The sequence below is a fragment of the Diplotaxodon limnothrissa genome, linkage group LG6 (genome assembly GCF_057381915.1).
Source record: "Diplotaxodon limnothrissa isolate DT_005_m linkage group LG6, D_limnothrissa_male_GT1.1, whole genome shotgun sequence".
Classification (NCBI taxonomy): Eukaryota; Metazoa; Chordata; class Actinopteri; order Cichliformes; family Cichlidae; genus Diplotaxodon; species Diplotaxodon limnothrissa.
The window spans coordinates 24,901,924-24,922,084 of NC_140601.1; the positions used below are offsets into that span (position 1 = coordinate 24,901,924).

At 42.5% G+C, this 20,161-nt stretch overlaps 1 protein-coding gene across 1 annotated transcript; it reads right to left on the bottom strand.

Annotated features, from left to right (window-relative positions):
• Positions 1–6,569: 6,569 nt before the first annotated feature.
• hpf1 (histone PARylation factor 1) lies at positions 6,570–19,728 on the bottom strand. The gene is made up of 8 exons (XM_085355995.1): positions 19,678–19,728; positions 18,653–18,836; positions 17,687–17,873; positions 17,377–17,475; positions 9,508–9,661; positions 9,065–9,152; positions 7,049–7,221; positions 6,570–6,704 (listed from the first exon to the last, which is right to left on the bottom strand). The coding sequence occupies exons 1-8, from the start codon at positions 19,714–19,716 to the stop codon at positions 6,570–6,572; spliced, it is 1,059 nt and encodes a 352-aa protein (XP_085212121.1). The 5' UTR covers positions 19,717–19,728.
• Between the last annotated feature and the right edge of the window lie 433 nt (positions 19,729–20,161).

Consider the following 20,161-nt stretch of genomic DNA (forward strand, 5'->3'; position numbering starts at 1 on the left):
GATAAATAAGATAAGAAAATAATAAGAATAAAATAATGACAGACTCATACAGAATAGTAATTTTTAAAAAAAAAGCCAAAGAGTAAAAATGGGTCTTTAAACAAGTTTTAAAAGTATCTAGTGTTGGAGAGGTCCTGATATGTTTATTCCACAGTTTCGGGGTAGTCACAGCAAAAGCCCGATCTCCTCTGTGTTGTAATCTAGACCTAGGGACAGCTAGAAGCATTTGGTCCGCGGACCTCAAAGATCTCGCTGGAGTGTACCAATTTAAAAGATCAGAAAGATATATAGGAGCTAGTCCATGCAATGTTTTAAAAGTGTCAAGATTTTAAAATTAATTTGAAAACTTACTGGCAGCCAGTGTAGCGAGGCAAGTATATAGGGGATATGTGCTCTCACTTCCGCTTGCCAGTCAGAAGCCTTGCCACAGCATTTTGAACCAGCTGTAGTTGGCCAATAGATGACGAAGTAACACCAGAGTAGAGGCTGTTGCAGAAGTCAAGGCGAGATGAAATAAAGGCATGGGATGCTTTCTCAAAGTATCTGAAGCAGAGAAATGGCTTCACCTTTGCAAGTACGCGGAGTTGAAAGAAGCTGGTCTTGATCACATTATTTATCTGTTTATCGAATGTTAAATTACTATCAGAAACTTAGTTATTTACAAATAAATAACTGCAAAGTGGGGTGTGCGTAATTATTCAGCCCCCTCTGGTCTGAGTGCAGTCAGTTGCCCATAGACATTGCCTGATGAGTGCTACTGACTAAATAGAGTGCACCTGTGTGTAATCTAATGTCAGTACAAATACAGCTGCTCTGTGACGGCCTCAGAGGTTGTCTAAGCGAATATTGGGAGCAACAACACCATGAAGTCCAAAGAACACACCAGACAGGTCAGGGATAAAGTTATTGAGAAATTTAAAGCAGGCTTAGGCTACAAAAAGATTTCCCAAGCCTTGAACATCTCACGGTGCACTGTTCAAGCGATCATTCAGAAATGGAAGGAGTATGGCACAACTGTAAACCTACCACGACAAGGCCGTCCACCTAAACTCACAGGCCGAACAAGGAAAGCGCTGATCAGAAATGCAGCCAAGAGGTCCATGGTGACTCTGGACGAGCTGCAGAGATCTACAGCTCAGGTGGGGGAATCTGTCCATAGGAAAACTATTAGTCGTGCGCTGCACAAAGTTGGCCTTTGTGGAAGAGTGGAAAAAAGAAAGCCATTGTTAACAGAAAACCATAAGAAGTCCCATTTACAGTTTGCCACAAGCCATGTGGGGGACACAGCAAACATGTGGAAGAAGGTGCTCTGGTCAGATGAGACCAAAATGCAAAACGCTATGTGCGGTGGAAAACTAACACTGCACATCACTCTGAACACACCATCCCCACTGTCAAATATGGTGGTGGCAGCATCATGCTCTGGGGGTGCTTCTCTTCAGCAGGGACAGGGAAGCTGGTCAGAGTTGATGGGAAGATGGATGGAGCCAAATACAGGGCAATCTTGGAAGAAAACCTCTTGGAGTCTGCAAAAGACTTGAGACTGGGGCGGAGGTTCACCTTCCAGCAGGACAACGACCTTAAACATAAAGCCAGAGCAACAATGGAACGGTTTAAAACAAAACATGTCCATGTGTTAGAATGGCCCAGTCAAAGTCCAGATCTAAATCCAATCGAGAATCTGTGGCAAGATCTGAAAACTGCTGTTCACAAACACTGTCCATCTAATCTGACTGAGCTGGAGCTGTTTTGCAAAGAAGAATTGGCAAAGATTTCAGTCTGTAGATGTGCAAAGCTGGTAGAGACATACCCTAAAAGACTGGCAGCTGTAATTGCAGCAAAAGGTGGTTCTACAAAGTATTGACTCAGGGGGCTGAATAATTACACACACACCCCACTTTGCAGTTTATTTGTAAAAAATGTTTGGAATCATGCATGATTTTTGTTCCACTTCTCTCGTGTACACCACTTTGTATTGGTCTTTCACGTGGAATTCCAATAAAACTGATTCATGTTTGTGGCTGCAATGTGACAAAATGTGGAAAAGTTCAAGGGGACCAAATACTTTTGCAAGCCACTGTAAAATGGCGGAGTCTCCCGAATCTGTAAAAGTTAAAAAGTCATTAGAAACTTTTAAAAAAATTAAAAGGTGCACAGTGGCTGTGGTTTCATGGTCAGAGTGAGGTACACTACATATTGCAGAGATTATTTTGAAGTTAAGCTGATGATGCTTAGATTAATTCACTGCAATCTACCTTCAGTCTGTTTAATTTTCTACCTAAGTGATTCAAGCTGAGTATATTATTTAGAACTAAAATTTCAACCAAAGTAAAGTTAGCATTCTCATTTATTGTCATTATTAAATTAACATAACAGTAGTAGAAACATCTTCCAAAGAGATACTTTTTACTTTCTTACTTTGCGCATGTTTCATGTTTCAGTCTATACTTTTTCATTGTTAGTTGAGTTAAGAAGGTGAATCCGTACTTCAACTTTTACAACAATCAGTACTTGTACTTAAGCACAGAATGTCTGTACTTTTGTCACCTCTGTGGCAAAAGACAATACACTTCCAGGGAGGAGGAAGTCTTAAGCAGCATACCATAACTGTTAGAAGATAATCACACGGATGACTTCATGTTCATAAATTCAACCTGAGATTTTATCACTTTTGCCACTGTTAACAGCCTTAGAAACAAATAACACAAACATGTGCGTGTACTGGAGCACACAACTGATGCTTTCTGCTACTTAAATAGCGCTACACCTCTAGGTATAGTCACATTCAATAAGTACTCTAGACTATGAGGCCTCCCCAAACCAGTTATAGGTCACAGCCCAGTACTCAGACAACCAATTCACAATATTAACACACAAAGGGAAGGGGTGGTGAGCTCTGTGCTCATGTGGTCTGTGCTTATGTGCTTCAGGACTGGTGCCATAACAGCAGAATTACACAGTCACTGCTCACTACACTTAGGTGCCATGTCCACTTGGTGCTGGCCTATCTATCTGCCTCGCAAGCTAACGGTAGCCAATGTTACCACTGAACAACCTCACCAACCACAAAGGCCAGAGCTATATCCTGGACAGCAGCCTCAAACTAGCAGAGGAGCTCATACCTTCTTTGCTCAGTTTGAGACCACCCCTCCCCCACTTCCCCTGCCACCCACCTCACCCAGCACACACCCTTCTCCCTCCAGGAACACGAGGTCATGAGGAGGCTGAGAGCAGTGAACCCCAGGCGACCTGCTGGCCCCAACAGCATCCCAGGGGCTGTGGTTAAAGTTGGTTGAACGAACTGTCAGGGATCCTCATCAGGCTATTCAACCTCTCCCTGACTCATGCCACTGTTCCCAACTGTCTGAAGGCCTCCACTATCATACCCATCCTCAGAAGACTGGTATAGACAGCCTCAAAGACTTCATGGAGGCTGTCTATGAGCCTGAGCCATCTGGAGAACAGGAAGGTGGACTAAAGCTTCAAAACCATAATCCCAGAAATCCTCACCACCAAACTGGACTATTTTCAGATCCCCCACTTTCTCACCAACTGGCATCAGTCAGTCCGACTTGGCCCCACCTCTCCCCCTCACTGTCACTGAGCACCACGGCTCCCCACAGGGCTGCGTTCTCAGCCCCCTTACTGTACACTCTCTACAGATACGAGTGTAAACCAACCCACCCAACCAAACATCATCATCAAGCATGCCAATGACACCACTGTGATATAGATCAGACAGTGTACGGGGCAGAGGTAGAGAACTGGTGCTGAGGAAATAACCTGAAGTTGAACATTCTTAAAACAGGCCCAGGGTAATTAAATCATTGGCTGCCCACACCCCAACCCTGCCCAACCACCTCACTAATCTGAGCCATGCTCTGAGTAACCCCCGCAACACTCAGGCCACTCATACATGGACTCTATTCAGATCAAGTCTTTACTTTGCATTAGTTCCAAGCACTTTGCAACTTGTTCTCTGTGTGCCTATTTTTGTATATATTTATCCTGTTTGCTATTTATTCCTGTCTACTATTTATATTTTCATCATCATCATCATTGTTTATTTATATAGCACTTTAAAAACACACAAGGCTGACCAAAGTGCTGAACAATAGAAACATAATAGATACCATAAGAATAATAAATACGATCAAATAAATAATATTTTATTGCACCACAGTTGGTGTGAAGCACCCAAAATTACATTATACATGTAAAATGACAATAAGCAGCAATATTCTGTTCAATCCTTTTCTAAAGGCAAGTCAAAAGAAATAACTAACCAAAATAAGTATACACAAGATGTGACCCCAAGAATACCAGGTGCAGCCTAACAAAGCAGTACAAACAAGCATTTGAAAACTTACTGGACCCCGATTTTTGTGCAGACAAGCTCCCATTCGATGCAACCCGCTTTAAAAGAATAACAAAAACAGGGAGACCACACCTAATCTTAGGAGGCAGTGGAGTGGTTTAATGAAATAAAGTAGTGAAACCAGAGATTTGTATGGGTAGTTATCAGGACATCAGTGTGTATACAGTGTGTGTGTGAGTGCAAAGACAGCGTATAAGTGTGTGCAGGTGAAAACAAAAGCGAAACCAAATGGCCAGGCGGCCAGCCAGCTAGTCAGTCAGGCTTCTGGAGGAGGAAACATACAGGCAACAAGGAACACAAGGTCAGTCCCATCACATTCCTTTCAGACCTTTCACATTTAAACCCATTTGGACCATTATATGGACCATGAGTTTGTTTGTTTGTTTGCAGCCTCTGTGAACCAGCATTGTGCACTTTAAATCAAACAGTCAATATGTGGCGTAAGTACAGATTTTTGAGGGGGTTAAACAAAAAAAATATATTGAACTAAGCTCCCCCTGGAAACACACATTGTTTATAGACCGAAAAGCAAACTAAAATTATTATAACTATCAGGATTGTTTTTAGTGTCAGGATGGAAATCACTTGCAGCCAACGACATCGACCATGGACATTACTAAATATTGTTTCCTTCCTTGATCTGCTAGTCCTTTACTGCAGCAGTTCAGCTGCTGCTTTTTTGTGTGTCTCTCTGTGTTCAGTTTTGTAGTTAATAACTGAAAAGTTTCCTCTGTTACGTCAAGTTCAGGTGACTGAATGATCTATTGAAGAATATCCATTTTTCTTCCTTGAATAAACTGTAGCGATGCCTCTTTGGACTTCAAAATTGAACAACTGCTCAATACAAGTCCAAAAGTTGGAATCAGCTCCAGATCTTCCATCTGCTTAGTTTTTCAGGAATTAACAAATAAGGAAACACACCCTGTGCATTATATGTATGCCTCTAAAAATGGCTCTGATGGACAGGGGGCAAATTACAAAATCATGCTGGTGTCAAAATATTTACAAACTGTAAATATGTCTGTTTACAGTCTGACTGTAGGTCCTTAAATCCAAATTAATGAATGCTCATTCCAAAAAGAGTTTTTATAAGTCTAGTGTACCAATGAAGCTTCACGACAAGAAAAAACATCAAAGCAGGAAGACGACAATGACACAGCCACCATAACCTTTGTAATGCACTTTAGATTTTGAAGATGTAACATACTCAGTGTAAGCTTGCCCAATTATTGACAAGTGAAATAAATGTTTTGAAATGTCTTGAAACAAAACAGCAACAGAGCAGTCTGTGCAGTCATCCAAATTTTTAATAAAGGCTGCGTTACTGTGGATGCAACCATTCCAATGCAACCACATGGGCTTCTTGTTGCATATTACTCTGCTGTAAAACGTTTGTTTGTAGAAAGGCTCTTGATATAATAGAGGCTTAAATAAAATATATCCAAATACCAGCCATTTTATGAACTGCATCTAATCAGAAATGGGAAATGAATGAGGTGGCTCAGGCCTGGTTTTAGGGGGTTTTCTGGCGTTTCCAGTATGCTAAAACTGGAAACTTTCTTATTGTTTCTCCTCATATCCTGAAAGACTAATGAAAAGACAGGAAAGGATCAATCCCTTTCTATATGCCAAAACATTCATCAACAGAAATGTCAGTTACCAAATACATCCTATGTACAGTATGGAAAATGATGACTCAATATATGAATGATGGGAAGTCGTTCCCAGAATCTTACCGTGCTGCTCATTTATGAACTCCCATACACAACACTGCCCTCTATTTCCACTCTATGGTATTACACCACCTTAAACGCATTGTTCCATCAGATTGCCTGCAGTCTGATCAACACCAGTCCACCTTGATGATCTAAACTCAAGGCAAAAATTATGATGACTGCACAATTCAACTGTAAAGTGAGGTGGACTTTGGCTCAGATTAGGCTGGACACAAAAATCAAACAGGTTAAAAAAAAGAAAAAGAAAAAAAAAGTAGAAATATATATTTAAAAAAAGCTTTATTGAACAGCTACCTTTTACAAACAAGACATCACTAAACTGTTTCCAGTTAGTGACAGCAGCACAAATCCACCAAAAATATCAGCAATGACAAACAACAGAAGACAAGAACACATGGTGGGAAAGCTTATAAAGAGCCAGAACAGAAATGTACTTCTGAATAATTTTTTTTGTTTTAATGTGGAGAGAGTTGGTCTATGTTGTCATGGATACGACTTGACAGATGGGTCTCCAAAATTTCCCCAAACAAGTTCCTTTTCAGTAAGTTGTAAGCCATGGGCAAAAGTTGCTTGATAACCTTGTGGAAGTACTGTAAGAGAGAGAGAGAAAATCAAAGAGAAATGATTTATATCCCCAAAAACCCAGTCCTTAAAAAGTTTTGAAAATTCAGTTCTTTGTATGGACCAAAGCATTAGTTCCCAACTTATGTTTATTCTATTTAACTTAAATGTATGTGCAACATTAAACCACTAATAGTTCTAGTATAGCCACTGTTGTGTTTTGTTTTAAATATGTCAAAGAATTAAAACTATCCCATTTTAAATAAGAAATAAGTCGAAAAGAAAAGTTCTTTTTATTTCATAAGTCATCTCAGAAATCACATCAAATCCAAGAAAGATGATTGCTGAAGAAGCAGTGACTTAGTATACTCACATGAGATCCATAACAGAAGAGGTCTATTCCCAGTTCATAACCCATGCCATAATCGCACTCGTCATTAGCAAACTGAACAAATGTTATCATTTCCTGGATCGGTCCAAAAGCTTTGACGCGTTCTTCATCAGTCCGTGCTTCAACAATGGCTTTACAAATTTTCTTGAGACCAGCTGGGACACAAGGGAAAAAACAAATTTGTTAAGGAGCGGAGACAAAAAAAAAAAAAAAAAAAAAAATCTCTGCAATCTCCAAAAGTTGATTCTGTTCATCTGGAGGTAGCGTTTTCAGTGGGAGAAACGTTTTGTCACTCATCCAAGTGACTTCTTCAGTCTCAGCTGACTGCAGGTTTCCCCAATCTTATAATCGTATGAGTTCCGGTCAATAGCATTGTCTCTTCACTTGCATCCCAGTCACGGAAGCGTTGGAGGTAGTTCGTAAGAGATTACAGGATGACCCCAACCTCAGCAACAGGACCACTCTCAGCACTAACCAAGTGTGTTTGCTGTTGGAACTGTATCTTCATTCCACCTATTTCACATACAAGGGTCAGTTCTACAGGCAGAAACATGGGTGTGCCATGGGCTCCCCAATTTCACCCATCGTGGCCAATTTGTACACGGAAGAAGTGGAAAAGAGGGCTTTGTTATCCTACCCTGGAACACCACCAAGTCATTGGTTCAGGTATGTGGATGACACCTGGACGAAAATCAAATCTCAGGACGTACCACAACTCACGAATCACATTAACTTGGTGGACCGACACATCAAATTTACCAGGGAGGATATGAAAAGTGGCAGGTTAGCCTTCTTAGACTGTGAGATTTCCATCAGTAATGGGGAACATCTAAAAGCTGAAACCTACGCATACAGATCAGTATTTAAGGTTTGACGCTCATCATCCACTGGAGCATAAACTGGTTGTCATCAGGACGCCAACACCATCCCCACAGACACAGCGGACAGGGAAGCAGAAGACCATCACATCAAGAAGGCCCTGAGTAAATGGGGTTATCCCAGCTGGACTTTTGTCAAAGCTGGAAAGGCGCCTAAAGAAAGTTCCAGCCGATCCAGGAGAGAAGGACAACCGCTGACTAAGCAAAAACCTGTAGTGATCCCATGTGTCAGGAGTTGAGACACATTTTTTCTAAACATCGTGTCTCTGTGGCTTTTAAACCCCAAAACATGCTGCGCCAAAAATTGGTCCACCCCAAGGATCTGGTCGCTCGACACAAACAGAGTAACATAGTGTACGCTGTTAAGTGCCAGGAGGATTGCCAGGATTTATACATCAGGGAAACCAAACAACCTTTGGCAAAGCGGATGGCACAACACAGAAGAGCCACCTCATTAGACCAGGACTGCAGTATTCCCACCTACAGGGTGGACACTCTTTCAATGATGAGGATGTACACATCCTGGAAAGGGAAGAACGCTGGTTTGAGCGCAGAGTCAATGAGGCCATTTACATGAAAAGGGAAAGACCATCTCTGAATAGAGGAGGGTGCTTAAGGGTACATCTTTCGCCATCTTACAATGCTGTGATTGCAGCCATTCCCCAACTCTGTGTGAATGGTACTCATGGCCATTGATCAGTGATCTTTGATCAGTGGTTGTTGATCAATGGTCATGAGAATTTGCATAATCAAGATGAAGGAACTGACCTCCCAGTCCATTTTTCCTTCAGTGGGCTGGTTTCAGTGATTATGCAAATGTACTAGTTACAGTATAAGATTGGGGAAACTTGCAGTCAGTTGAGACTGAAGAAGTCACTTGGATGAGTGACGAAACGTTTCTCCCACTGAAAACGCTACATCCACATGAACAGAATCAACTTTTGGAGATTTACTTACCTGGATGATTGAGAATGCATCAAGACATCTCTGCAATCTATATAACCAGCTTATTTCACAGAAGCTAAATTCCTTTATCAAAATTTGTTTACCTCACCAATGAATAAACAAAAGACAAATGGAAAAAACTGGTGTTAAAACAACTTTAAATTTGTAAACTCACCATCTGTTTCTGGAAGTTCCCTGTATCCAACATCATTCTTGTCTACAGGTACAACAATGCCCGCGCCGTGGAATGTCTTTGTTACGACCTATAGTGTGTAAAAAGTTTTCAAGCATCAACTTTAAGAACACTTTTTTTTTTTCATATCTATACATTTAATGCTTTTCAAGCAGCATTACTGTCTTGTAAATGTGGAACAGTCAGAGCTACCAGAACTTTTTCTGTAAATGAAATTGGACTTGATCTTTTATTAAGATGTCTCGGGGATTAAATGTGTACATCAATGTCTTTAAAGAAGAAAGTGCAGTTTCACTCATCCGGTCCACTTAAGATCAAAGTCGGCTATATGCGACCCTAAATGCAAAATGAGTTTGACATCCCTGATTTAATGGGTATTACAAGAGAGGTCTTGGTAATTTTTTTTGTTGGCGTGTCCATTTTACCTTCTTGTCTCTCTGCTTCATGTCTTTGGTCTTCTGCTCCAGAGAAAAGCCCAGAGTCTGTGCTTTGTCTCTCAGCTTTGCCTCCAAGGTTTCCAATGCCTCATCCCCAGTTTTCTTACTGCCCCTCTCTTTCCTCTTCCTCAGCAGATACAGGCTGATGGAAGTAAGAACAGCAAATTACAAGACAAAAAGAAGTGATGACAGAAAATTTCATGCAGTAATGTACCTCCACTCTCACACATGAAATAAAAGGAGGAAGGACAAGAGGGCATATTATGAAAAGTTAAGGATCACCCAATTTGACTGTTTATTTCTGTAAGCATCAAGTTATTGATGGAATTTTAAGTGGCCAACAAACAAATAAACCACAACATTAAAGCCACCACTTTAATACTCTACAATTTCCCCTTGTGCTGAGACCACACCTCAGTGGGTCAGAGCTGTTGAGGGGTGGACTCAACACAAGACCTCAGAAGGCGTTTTGTGGTATCAAGCATCAACAGATTAGCATGACTTCCTTTAAGTCTCCATGCACTCGAGTTTTTTCCCAACACATTCAGATGCTCAATCAGGCAGACACAGAAACTCAGCAAGTCAACTTAAAACCTTAAAGCTTTTTTCATATTCCTCAAAACATTCCTGAACAGTTTTTGCAGTTAAATGTGGTGCATTATTCTACTATTGTTCCCATGAAAGTTTATTTGTGGTCTGAAGGTTTAGGTGGGTGATATGCATCAAAATAACAACATCCACATAAATACACTTTTAGTAATGTAAGAGTTCAGCAAAGGTACCCTGACTGATCTACAGCTACAAAACCCAAACACAACAGGATGCAACGCACTGATGATTCTTTCAACTTTCTGATAGTGCTGGATGATAAAACGATTACAATATTATTTCGAGAAAATTTTTTTTTAAGACCATGATAATAAATGTAGGCTTTACAATTTGATCAGACAGACAATACAAGTAGCTTGTTTAATAATAATAAATAAAATAATAGCTTGTTTATATTATGCTAACGTAGCTGTGTCGCTAGCGGTCACACAGCACATCATTATATACCAGCTAGCCCAACTTCAGTAACCCTACAAACGTTACTGCTGTTTAGTTTTCTGTCTTCATTTATGCTGGAAGTGATAACAGAGCTGTACGTTTTAATTTGTTTCCAAAACCCCGCAGTCAGGACATGCTATATTGTATTTAGATAGAAGCTAGCGAGCTAACTCCCTGCTAACTTCTAACTCCTTTAAATGTCATAAATTCCGTTTTCATGGATGCCTGGATGTTAAACTCAATAGTTACACCTGGTAGAGCAGAACGCTGATCATTTTATTAAAGATGAAAGACTTTAGACAGTTTTTCAACTCTCAGTAATGCCATAGTGATCGTTTGATATATGGACCTGCAGCGGAGTTTAGACCCAGACACGGCTAGTGACGTCAGACTGAACAACCGGATAGCCTATCAGACAGTATTGTAGGGTTGGCATAACGCCACAGCAGTCAATCATAGTCAAATCAAATTCAAATTCAAATTCAAATTTTATTTGTCACGTACACAGTCATACACAGTACGATATGTAGTGAAATGCTTGGACAACTGCTCGTGACCTAAAGAAAACAAAAAAAGGAAAGGCTATGAATAAGATAGGAAATAAATATGAAAAATTAAAAAGGGTAAATTTAACTAGGAAGGAATAAAATATAAATTAAGGTTAAAAATGAAATAACTGTACAACACAAATTAGAATGAAGGGTAAATTTAACTGGGAAGAATAAGATAAAATATATAAATTAAAGTTGAAAATAAAATAACTGTACAACAAAATACACAATACACAATATAGAACTATATAAGAATGTATGAAGAAATCTAAATATAAATAAATATATACACAATAACAGCAGCTGTACAAGTATTAACTGGAAATGAAGAATATAGTGACCAGTGTTGTGCAAAAACAATGTCCAGAAAGTCCAGTGTGTGTGTAAGAACCATATGTGTGGGTCAGTACTGTGTGGTGGTGTGATTGAGAGACCGTATCGCCTGCGGGAAGAAGCTCCTCCTCAGTCTCTCTGTGTTGGTCTTCAGGGAGCGGAATCGCTTTCCTGACCTCAACAGAGAGAACAGTCTGTTGTTGGGATGGCTGAGGTCCTTCACGATCTTCCTGGCCTTGGTCCGGCACCGCCTGCTGTAGACTGAGTGCAGGTCAGGGAGCTCGGAGCGGATGGTGCGCTCAGCTGACCGCACAACCCTCTGTAGAGCTCGTCTGTCCTGCATGGTGCTGTTCCCGAACCAGGTTAAGATGTTTCCCGCCAGGATGCTCTCTATGGTGCACGAGTAAAAGTTCCTGAGCACCTTGGAGGGCAGTTGGAAGTCTCTCAAGCGTCTGAGGTGGTAGAGACGCTGTCGGGCCTTTTTCACCACGGTGTTGATGTGACAGGACCATGACAGGTCCTGCGTGATGTGAACTCCGAGGTATTTGAAGCTGTCCACTCTCTCCACTGGGCACTCGTTGATGACGGGGGTCTGGTAGTTCCTCTCCTGCTTAGTGCTGAAGTCCACTATCAGCTCCTTTGTCTTACTGACGTTTAGAAGGAGGTTGTTCCTCTGGCACCAGTTCTCCAGATTCCTAATCTCCTTCACGTAGGCCGTCTCGTTGTTATCAGAGATCAGGCCCACCACGACGGTGTCGTCAGCAAACTTGATGATGGTGGTGGAGCTGGTAGTGGCCACACAGTCATATGTGTACAAAGAGTACAGCAGGGGGCTCAGAACACACCCCTGGGGGGCTCCAGTGCTGAGAGTGGTGGAGGCTGAGACATGTCCGCCCATCCTTACTGCCTGTGGTCTGCCAGTTAGGAAGTTGGAGAGCCACTGACACATAGATGAGCTGAGTCCCAGATGCTCCAGCTTGGTGGTGAGTGTGGAGGGAATTATGGTATTAAATGCAGAGCTGTAGTCTATGAAGAGCATTTTAACATAATTCCCCCTTCTAGTGTCCAAGTGAGTGAGTGATGTGTGGAGGAGATGAGAGATGGCATCGTCTGTGGAACGATTTGGACGGTAAGCGAACTGTAGTGGGTCCAGTGTGACTGGTAGTGAAGAAATGATGAAGTCTCTGACCAGGCGTTCAAAGCACTTCATCACTACTGAGGTGAGGGCTACAGGGCGATAGTCATTGAGAGAAGCAGGGTGGGGTTTCTTCGGGACAGGAACAATGATGGACTCTTTGAAGCATGTGGGGATCACCGACTGAGATAAAGAGATGTTGAATATCTCAGTGAACACAGGAGCTAGCTGGTATGCGCAGTCTCTTAGGATACGACCTGGGATGCCGTCTGGTCCTGCTGCTTTCCTGGTGTTCACTCTCTTGAAGGCTCTCCTTACTTCATGCTCGGAGATGACGAGCACGTTTCCGGTGCTGGCAGTATCTTCCTGTCTGCAGCCGTTAGCGCCGCTAACACTAGCATTGTTGGAGACCTTAGCTGCAGCCTCGAAGCGAGCATAGAAAGTGTTCAGCTCGTCTGCCAAAGTCACGGCTGCGTTCGTCATACCGGTTGTTGGTGCTTTATAGTCCGTTATTGTCCTTAGTCCCCGCCACAGGCTCCTAGTCACTCTGTTGGAGTTGTGACTCTAGTTTCCTCCCGTAGCGCTGCTTCGCCTCTTTCACCGCCCTCCGCACGTTATATGACGCGGCTTTGTACGGGTCCATGTCCCCCGTCATGAGTCCCGTGTTGTAGGCAGCGGTGCGGGATCTCAGAGCGTCGCGGATGGTTTTATCCACCCACGGCTTCTGGTTGGGAAACGTTGTGATAGTCTTTGTCTCCACGGTATCATCCGCTAGTTTCCCGATGAATCCCACAACCGCTTCCGTAAACACGTTGACGTCATCGTCGGAGCTGTTTCTGAACATGCCCCAGTCTGCGTCATCGAGTGCGTCCTGTAACGCGGCCACCGATTGATCCGTCCAGCGCGCGACCTTCCTCTGAACCGGAACTTCCTGTTTCAGCCTTTGTTTGTATTTTGGCATGAGGAAGATGGCGGCGTGATCAGATTTGCCAAACGGGGGGCGGGATTGTGCCTTGTAGCCGTCCTTGACCGTAGTGTAGCAGTGGTCCAGTGTCCTTTCACCCCTGGTGGGGCAGGTGATGTGTTGATAAAAGTTCGGCGCTGCGCGTTTGAGGTTGGCGCTATTAAAGTCCCCCGTCACAATAAGCGCAGCGTCCCGGTGTTGTGTCTGGTGCTGTGTGAGTGCCTCATGCAGCTCGCATAAGGCGGTGACCGTGTCCGCTTGTGGTGGAATATAAACGGCACTTACAATGACCGATGTAAATTCCCGAGGTAGATAAAAAGGACGACACATGATGGACAGTAGTTCCAGATTTGGTGTGCAGGAGCGTGTGAGAGGAACAACGTTCGCACTGTTGCACCAGTTGTTGTTCACCATTAAACACACGCCGCCTCCCCTTGACTTCCCCGAGTCCCGTGTCCTGTCCATGCGGTGAACCGAGAAGAACTCGGCCGGCTGGATGGCGTGGTCCGGCACCGCTGGGTTCAGCCATGTCTCGGTGAAGCAGAGGAGATTGCAGTCCCGAATGTCTCTCTGGAACTTTATCCTGGCCCTGAGGTCGTCAAGCTTGTTCTCCAGTGACTGGACGTTGGCGAGCAGGATGCTAGGCAGAGGTGTGCGGTGTGCACGAGCTCTCAGCCTGTTCCTGACGCCGGCTCGCTTCCCTCTAGGCCGCCGCCGCTTCCCTTTGTTCTCCCTCGAGATCTCACTCGGCCAGCTCGGATCCGGAGTTAAAAACTTCGAATTGTGAGTACATTGTATACCAATAGAAACAAGAGTGTCACTGTCATACCTAATGTACCCAATGGTGATGATTTTGCCGATTTAGAAACGCTGAAAACTAACTTAAAAAACAAAGACAAAGAAAAAGTGGTCGGAGCAGTCGTGACGGCAGCCGACCTCACCGGCGCCATCTTAATCACTCACTGACGTCAGACTGAACAACCGGATAGCCTATCAGACAGTATTGTAGGGTTGGCATAACGCCACAGCAGTCAATCATAGTCAACATGTTGCCCATTCCCTCAGAAGATGAAAAAAATAATGTAAACATTACTTGCAAGGACTTGTGAAAAACATGTCAGGCAACTAAAATGTCCTTGTGAGCAGTAAATAAAGACGACGATTGTACCGCATTTTGATCCGGGACGTAATCTGCATGAAAACAAGCGCTCACTCTTCCTGCTCAACAAATGACAAGGGCGGAGCCTTATACCACGTGATACAGAAGCTGGCTGCTAAAATTAGCAGGGAAAAAACAACGGAGAGCACATGAGAAAGTGACAGGAGAAAATCCGTCCCGGTCAACCACCCAAACATCAATAACGGGAACCTTATACAGCGCTTCACGTCGAACTCCCGCAGGCACAAAGAAATTACGGAGGCTATCACTTATCACCTGACCAAAGATATGGCTCCCATCAACACTGTGCAAAACGAGGGATTTAGGAAAATGATCAACACCCTAGACAAACGCTACACAGTGCCGTCCTGCAACTATTTTTCTATTGTTGCACTACCTGCTCTATACCAGTGTTGCCAACTCCTCAGTAAGGAAAGTCGCTATTGGCTGTCCTAAAAGTCGCTAGAAGTCGTTAAATGACGTCATCGCCTAATTTGCATAATTGGTCATGCTAATATAACTGTAACCTACGTTGTTGGAGAGAGAAATAACATCATGGAAGAGACAAAGTGAGTAAAGAACGTTCTAAATGCATTTAGAATTTATTTATAACTACAAATTAAATTTATTTTAGCAATTATTGTTTTTTTTTAATGTCACAATTCCAACCCTGTTCCTTTATCCGGGCTTGTACCGGCAAAAGTGACCCGAAATAGGCACTCTGGTGGAGTTACTGTGTGTGTGTGTGTGTGTGTATAAGTAGTTTTAAACCTCGTGATCCACAAAAAAGCACAACAGTAAAAGAAGAACTGAGAGCAGCGGCTTCGCTCATGCGCTATTCATTTGCAGTTCGGACGCACAGGTGTGAACATCTTCTGCCCTGATAGAAGCTGGGGGGGACTATTCTCCGCCCGTGAGCGCTTTGGAACGGGTGAGATGCCCACGGCAGCACCCGCTGCTTGTTGAGAGTAAAAGCGATACGCGCTTTCACTTCAAAAAGTCGTCATAAATAGGTCTCCAATAACACCAGAAAAAGTCGCCAGATTTGTCGCTAGTCGCTTTTTAGAAAAAAAGTCGCCAAGGGGGTCTGAAAACTCGCTAAATATAGCGACAAAGTCGCTAATGCTGGGCTTACACTGTGCGATTTTTGGCCCATTTTGAGCAGATTTTTGAGTCGTGCGACCGTTTTGGCGATCGGCCCGATTTTGGCCTTCATCGTGCGTCGTGCATCGTGTAGTATACGTGGGGTAACGAGAAGCGATTGACACCTCACGACCAGCTCCCGATCATCAATCGCTTGGTCGAGAGGATTTCAAACCTGTTTGAAATCCTCGCGACCGTCGTGAGGGTGTCACCGCAGTTTCTCACACTGCGCACACGCAAACACAAATGTCAGCGAAAAAGACGGCGCAGCACGGCAGTGCAGCGTGTGATCTGGACACAAGCGATGGAGGCACAACTTGTAGAACTATGGCAAGCTCATCCGAGCCTTTTCGATGTGGCCTCACAAAATTATCACGACCACAACAACCGTGAAAATAGTTGGATCTACACTGCTGCTCAATCACAGCTGCCTGGTCAATGTTTTTCATTAGCAATTTAGCAAAGTTGATGGTGGTGGTGTGCGTGTCTGTGTGAGTGAAAGACAGAGAGGGAGAGCGAGCAACAGAATTTCTCTTATAACCTTCATTTTATGGAGGCACAGTGTGAGCACTCGGGTCGCATCAGAGCATCGGGCCGTATAGTGTGAGACCCTGCATCGTGACCTATGAACTTCTAACCCCTGCGAGTCAACCGTACAGTTTGAGCAGGAGCTGAATCGCGCGACTGAAAAAAATCGCAGTGTCTGCCCAGCTTAAGTTGGCAACACTGCTCTATACACGCAGTGTCGAGCAACGGTGGAGACGGAATTTCAAGCAGTACAACATTTTGCAGCAACAACAAAATGTGAGACATTTGTTGTTTTTATGTTTATTTATTGTTTTTATGTTCAGTCTCAACTGTTGCGAAGTTGATGTGCAGTTAATAAGTGCAATAAATATTTATACTGGAAAAGAAAATCGTGAGATAATCGTGATCTCAATTCTAAGCCAAAATAATCGTGATTCTCATTTTATGCAAAATCGTGCAGCCCTAAATAATACCATTCAAACAAGCATGATGGAATAGTGGAAAGTCCACGCAACAGGTTTTCCTACAAAGAGTCTTCTTGCTTAGCGTTAAATCTGTATCCCTGCCATCAGTTCACCAGAAACTGAAATTGTTCAGTAAAGAAAAAAAAAATTTGTGATTGTTTTTTTTTTTTTAATCCATATTGCCCAGATCTACCTTCCAGTACAGCTGATACTAAGCTCTTCCTGATTTTCCTGAACATAAAAAAACAGTTTTCATTTCTCCTGCTTTGGAGGCTGTGACCTTGTTGCTTTTTCAGCATTTGTCCCCCTTCAGATCACTTTTAGAACCTGTTAAACAGTACATACCTAAACACTACATTTAAAAAAACAAAACAGTTTATTGTGAAATGTGATGTGGGAAATAAAACCACCACCATCAGTGGTCACTAATGCACAAGGACTTTTTTTGTTCTTGTGCCAAGAATTTGTTTCTTAAGCTGGAAGTTGGATTATATAAAGTGATATAAGGTGAGTTTGTGGTGGTTAACACTCACTGGACTGCAGCAAACACGTTGTCCCCCATCTGTGTTATAGTACAGCCCTTCTTGGCTTCATTTTCCCCAACAAACGAAGGGAGGGAGTCTGGAGTATCTCTGGCGGAACAATGAAATTCAGTAAAACAAAGCAACAACAAAATCAGAACCACTTGTGCTCATGTACATATTGTTATCACTATTTTCATATTATTACACACGATGCTCTCTATCTTCTCGGTAGAGCAAATGTTGGAAGCAGCCTTTGGTGGAAGCTACAAGATTCTAATAAAAGCCGATAGTCACACACTTCAGATCTTATGTTCTATACCTGTAGTAACCAATGTGATGCTGGCTGTTCTCACACCCTGCGAGTATGGTCTGAAACTCTGGTGGGTCATAAAAATATCGCCAGTGAAGGTGGAAGTTCGGCTGGGAATTCTTGGAGTTTTTGTGAGCTCCTGCCAAAATATCAAATGGTCCAACTAGCTGCAATCCCAGCGAGTCTTTCAGAGCACCTACAGAGAGTGACAATATATTGATACAGAAACGAGCTGACACAGAAGCATTACTTAAGTGCAAATTATTGATGAAATATTTTACTAAATAGACACACTGTTTTGTAGCACATATCTTATACACCACATAAGTATCTGAGATGGAGATTTTTCACTTAATGATAAAATGAATCATCTGCACTGCTCAAAAAAACCTTGATAAATGAAATAAACTTAAATCTGAGAACAAAACAACACTCAGTGGAAACAAATCATCCACTGTTTTAGGGCTGGATTCAAAAATAACAAAAAAAAAAAAAAAAAATCAAAGATAAAATTGTTCAGGTGTTCAGTATATTTGACATTTTATAGATGAAATGATCATTGACTGTCAGCTGCTGTACTCTACTGCAGTGTGTACACTACCACTCACCGCAGCACCTTCAAGAACATCTGCTTTTAGCTAGCTGTTACACTGGCCTTTAAAGCACCGTACAGTACTACAGTATTACAGACGTGATGCTTCTGTCTTCTACTGTGTCATCTGTTTCACACCTGTATTACAGCTCCTAAGTTCATTACAACGATTGAGCATCTAATAGCTAAAAAACAGGTTCTGAATTTCATGTTTAAGTATAATAGGAGATCTGTTCATTTTGAAGTCCTTAACCACCGACTGTCACGTGGAATTTTTTTTTGCTTTGAATTACCTCGTCTTTAATGTTCTATTAGACTGAAATACTAAGCAGTATTAAATTCAGCGGTTCCACCCTATGAAGTCTAGTACCACATCATCATACCACAGGGGTTGTCAGTGCAAAGCTCGCTGCAGAATTCCCAGAAGTGGTACAGATCTTCTGGCATTTGAAAACTGTATAACTGCATCAGCTCATCACGTTGCTCCGATTTCACTCCCGATGGCAGCACATCATTGGATTCTTCACTTCGAGCTTTCTTCACCTCTCCATTATTTGTGCCTTTTTCCTAAAGACATGAAAAGCAGGGGAACTCCTCAGCAATACTGCATAGTAAGTTGCCTATTTATGTATTATATCAAGCTCCAAATATCTCATTTTGATTCAGCAGGTTGACAGTAAAACATATCGTGGATACATTGAACCAACCACTATATTATTATAAAAAGAAGCCATCCATCCATCCAAAAAAAAAAAAAATCGATAAAGGTTATTCAAAACACTTCTATAATAATCATTGAGCATCATGGTCTCCACAGAAGTAGGTCAATATTTACTGCGTGAGAAATAATGCATCGACCTCGCATCAGCACTAGTGTACAATAAGTACAGCTGTGTCCACTGCCTTGGACTCTGTACCCTGCAGTGGCGTGTACAATACGAGTAGGGATCGAAATCTTTTCCAATAGTTGCTCGCAACCTTAGCAAAACGATTTTATGGGGCCATTTATTGGTGTTTAATGGATAAAGGCACCAATCAATGAAGACACCCACAGTGCGCTTGCTGATGCCACACTACACAATCAGTGAATGGGAACGACGCACGGATATTTCCTAGCTAGCATAAAGGTCCAGTTATGGTGCAGTGCTTTCCATTTAATCAAAGCCCAAGACCCCATTCAGGTATGTGCTGTTAGCATCGCTGAACAAGCTGCTTTGTGGGACCAGCCTGCAGAGCTGCTGCCATGTTGTCCACTGCTGCTCGGTCAGGCTGCTAAACACTTCTTCACACCGACTTTAACGGCAGCTGCTCTGCTGCACACAGAGCACGGCGTCTCGTTTGGTAAGGCTGCTGTTTTAAAGGCATATTCCTGCACCAAACACAGCAGGTCAAAACAAAGCGTATTTACCTGAACGGCTTTGTGTTTTCTTTTTGCGCGCCCTGTCATTTTATCCCTCTTTTTCTCCGTTGAAGTCTTCTTCTGCCAGTCAGCGTCGAGCCGTCGGCAGCAACAGCGCCCTGTTTAAGAGCACCAGTGCCACCCACAGGCCTGGAATGCAAACGTCCATTCCCCTAAATAATCCAGGTAACAATAAAACAACGCTACTACTACTACTACTACTACTACTATTACTACTACTAATAATAAATTGGCTTACTATACACTCATCTGCCCCTTTTGCCTCTACAGTTCAGCTAAATAACTACTTACTATTAACAAGGTTATGCAAATCATATAGAAGGTATGTGACAATACTTTGAACATTTTAGGCTGGATAATTATTTAAAATGCATGCTGTATATGTGTGGTGAACAATATCTTTATTGCTCAGTTTCAGATGGTGGAAATAACATTAGTTGTTATCAGTTCTGCTAAATTTCAAGATAACCTT